Below are 3,060 nucleotides of genomic sequence, written 5' to 3'. Positions count from 1 at the left end.
AGCTCTGGCTTCCCCAGCTCATCTTCTCACAAGCATTGACAAGCCCCTGTGGGTATTATTGTCCCCACCGCCACAAAAATAAGGTCTAAGAAAGGTTGGCTTCCCCAGATCCCACCAGCCCCAGGGCTGTCCAGTACAGCACCGTCTCCAGCATCTCCCCATCTACCACCAGTACCCAATGGCCCCAATTTTCCCACTATGTTTTGTGTGCTGCCCCGCGCTAGAGACCAGGCTTCCTCTCTGTGTTCCCCTAACCCTGGGCTGGGACTTTCTCTGCATGGCTCTGGAAGGGGACACTCGGCATGTGCTGCAGCAGGACCTGCGTGGATTGCCCAGCTCTGCTCAGCAGTAACGACGTACTAACGAAGGGGGCCTCACCCAGGGGTGCAGGGGGGTATGCCCTGGGTATCTGAGTGTTATTCAGGGGGAAAGAGACAAGGAAGGAACCAGCAGCACCAGGAGCTGTCATTTAATGTGCCAGACTGGCAGCAAGGGGCTTAGGGCACCAGATCTGGGGCAGAGAGTCTTTTCCAGGGGGGTCCTCAGCCCTGCAGGGGCCAGCAGCAGAGGAAGGGCTGCGGGGTGGCACTGCCAGAGGGCTAAGCCTCAGGGAAGATCAAGAAGCCAGAGAAGATGCTGTCAGACCCTTCGATCCCCACCAGGGAGTTCTTCTCCGTTGGCTCCAGCCAGACGGACTCGTTCTCTGCCATCTTGAGGACCACCCCCCCCGTGGTGACCTGGTAGCTGCTGTGCACGAAGTCGCAGAACATCACCACCTTCTCACCCCTGCTGCCACCCCGGCCCTTTTTCACACTGAGGCACAGGTTGGCCCTAGAGGTGACGTGGTAGGTGAAGTAGTAGATGCCAGGGACCCGGCAGGTGAAGCGGCCATACCGGTTCTCGTAGTGGCCATTCACATTGGTTATGATGCGGTCGAAGCGGATGGGCTGCTCCCGGCGTGGGTAGGTGCTGATGCTCCTGGCAGCGGAGAAGGCGGACTTGAGGGTGGCCTTGTAGTCACCAGAGTCCCCCTTAGGGCCAGGGGGTCCCATGGGACCTGGTAATCCCTTTGAACCTGGGGGGCCCTTGGGGCCGACCTTCCCAGGGTACCCCGGCATTCTCCTTTCTCCCCAAAATCTGCTTCGTGCTCCACCTGGCCAGGGGGACCTAGAAAGTGGGAGGAAGAGTTGTGGCCACAGCTGAGCCCCACGGGTCTGTAGAGGGGGCAGTGGGAAGGAAAGTGCCAGTACCTGTGCTGGGGTGTGGGTCAGCAGAGACCCCCACCCATCTGGCAGGTATGACACGCCCTGCACCCGCCCTCCTCAGGTCCCTCAAGGTGCTCCAGTCTGCCCAGCCCGTTCTGTCCCCCAGCATCACCCCCACCTGATAACACCTGAAGGGGACCGGTGGAAAATGGATGGCTTTCCCAAGACCATGTGCCTGTCACAGGCCACCCCCGGTATCAGTACAGGCTGGGGATGAAGGGATGAAGAGCAGCCCTGCCAAGAGGGGCTTGGGAGTACTGGGGGATGAAAAGCTGGACATGAGCCAGCAAGGTGTGCAGGCAGCCCAGAAGCCAACTGCTTCCTGAGCTGCATCAGAAGAAGCATGGCCTGCAGGTCGAAGGAGGTGATTCTGCCCCTTGGTCCTGCTCTGGTGAGACCTCACCTGGAGCCCTGTGTCCAGCTCGAGGGTCCCCAGCACAAGACAAACAGGGACCTGCTGGAGTGGGGCCAGAGGAGGCAACAAAAATGATCTGAGGGCTGGAGCCCTTCTCCTACAGGGACAAGCTGGGAGAGTTGGGATTGTTCAGCCTGGAGAAGAGAAGGCTGCAGGCAGACTTGATTGCGGCCGTTCAGTGCTTAAAGGGGGCCTATAGGAAAGATGGGGACAATCTTTTTAGTAGGGCCAGCTGTGACAGGACAAGGGGTGATGGTTTTAAACTAAAAGAGGGGAGATTTAGACTGGATATAAGGAAGAAATTTTTTACAATGAGGGTGGTGGAACACTGGAACAGGTTGGATGGGGCTCTGACCCACCTGATGTTGAAGATGTCAGTGGGCATTGCAGAGGGTAGGACTAGATGGCCTCTTAAGTCCCTGCCAACACAAGCTGTTCTATGATTCTATGATTTTCCTGTTCTCAGTATTCACAGCAGGATGTTCTCCTTGCCCGCAGCCTCCTCCTTACCTCGCTCGCCCTTCAGGCCGTTCTCCCCGTCTCTGCCATTGCTGCCGGGCTGTCCTGGTGCCCCTGGGATGCCTGGGATGAAGCCGTAGGTCTTGCAGAGTGTGGCACTTGCCAGCTGCACTCCAGCCAGGCAGATCAGAACCGCCCAGAGGGTCTGCATCTGCTGGAGCACAGGAGGATGTGGAGGGACTTGCCTTGGGCGGTGGGAGGGATGGGGAGGGCATTCTGAGCTGCTCTGGAGGGCGATGGCTAGAAGCACTTCTGGGTAGTACCATTGGGGAGGGAAAACATCCAGCTGCAGAGCCAAATCTGCTCTCCTGATGGCCTTGGAGGGACCAGCCCATTTGGGCATGGGAGGGCTTGTCAGTCCCCACTTTAATCTTACCAGTTTACAAGTGCCCAGAGCTTCAGCCACATGACTATCTGGGGACAAGTCAGCCCGTCCCACAGGTCTGATGTCCAGCCTGGCCGTGCCACTGCCACTGACATGTGCTGCAGGTCCCTACTGTTCTGAGTGCCCACTGCTCCCTCAGAGGAGAAATTCTCCATCCCATCCCGGACCAAAACTCCAGGGTAAAATACTTCCCCAGGCCAGAGCTGTTTCATCATCTGCAAGGGGAGAGCTCTCACTTTCCTTCAGCACATCTGAGGGACAGCTTTAGTCCTTGCAAATGGCAAAGAAATCCCCAAACCTGCCCTCCCAGCTCCTGCGGGTTCCCACCGTGCCCTGCCACGTGCCTGCTTCATCCCCAGAGCAGTTCCGTATCTACCCAGCCTTATCGGGATGGCCGTCTGGGCTTCCAGTCCCTGGGGTCCCATATCCCTTCTGCCCTCCCTGCATCCCACAGCTCAGCTCCTTCCCCCAGCACC

The 3,060-nt window shown here is 58.2% G+C and overlaps 1 protein-coding gene across 1 annotated transcript in view; it reads right to left on the bottom strand.

The window, feature by feature from the left end:
- Positions 1-599: 599 nt before the first annotated feature.
- C1QB (complement C1q B chain) overlaps positions 600-3,060 on the bottom strand; it is a 3,017-nt gene continuing 556 nt past the window's right edge. The window contains 3 exon segments of the mRNA XM_009645076.2: positions 600-1,117; positions 1,120-1,167; positions 2,191-2,350. Of these exon segments, the coding sequence (XP_009643371.2) occupies positions 600-1,117; positions 1,120-1,167; positions 2,191-2,350 (726 nt within the window).

This window comes from Egretta garzetta, unplaced genomic scaffold (genome assembly GCF_000687185.1).
Source record: "Egretta garzetta isolate BGI_Z169 unplaced genomic scaffold, ASM68718v1 scaffold108, whole genome shotgun sequence".
Lineage (NCBI taxonomy): Eukaryota > Metazoa > Chordata > Aves > Pelecaniformes > Ardeidae > Egretta > Egretta garzetta.
Note: the sequence above shows the minus strand (reverse complement) of the source record. Positions and strands in the feature narration are given on the sequence as shown.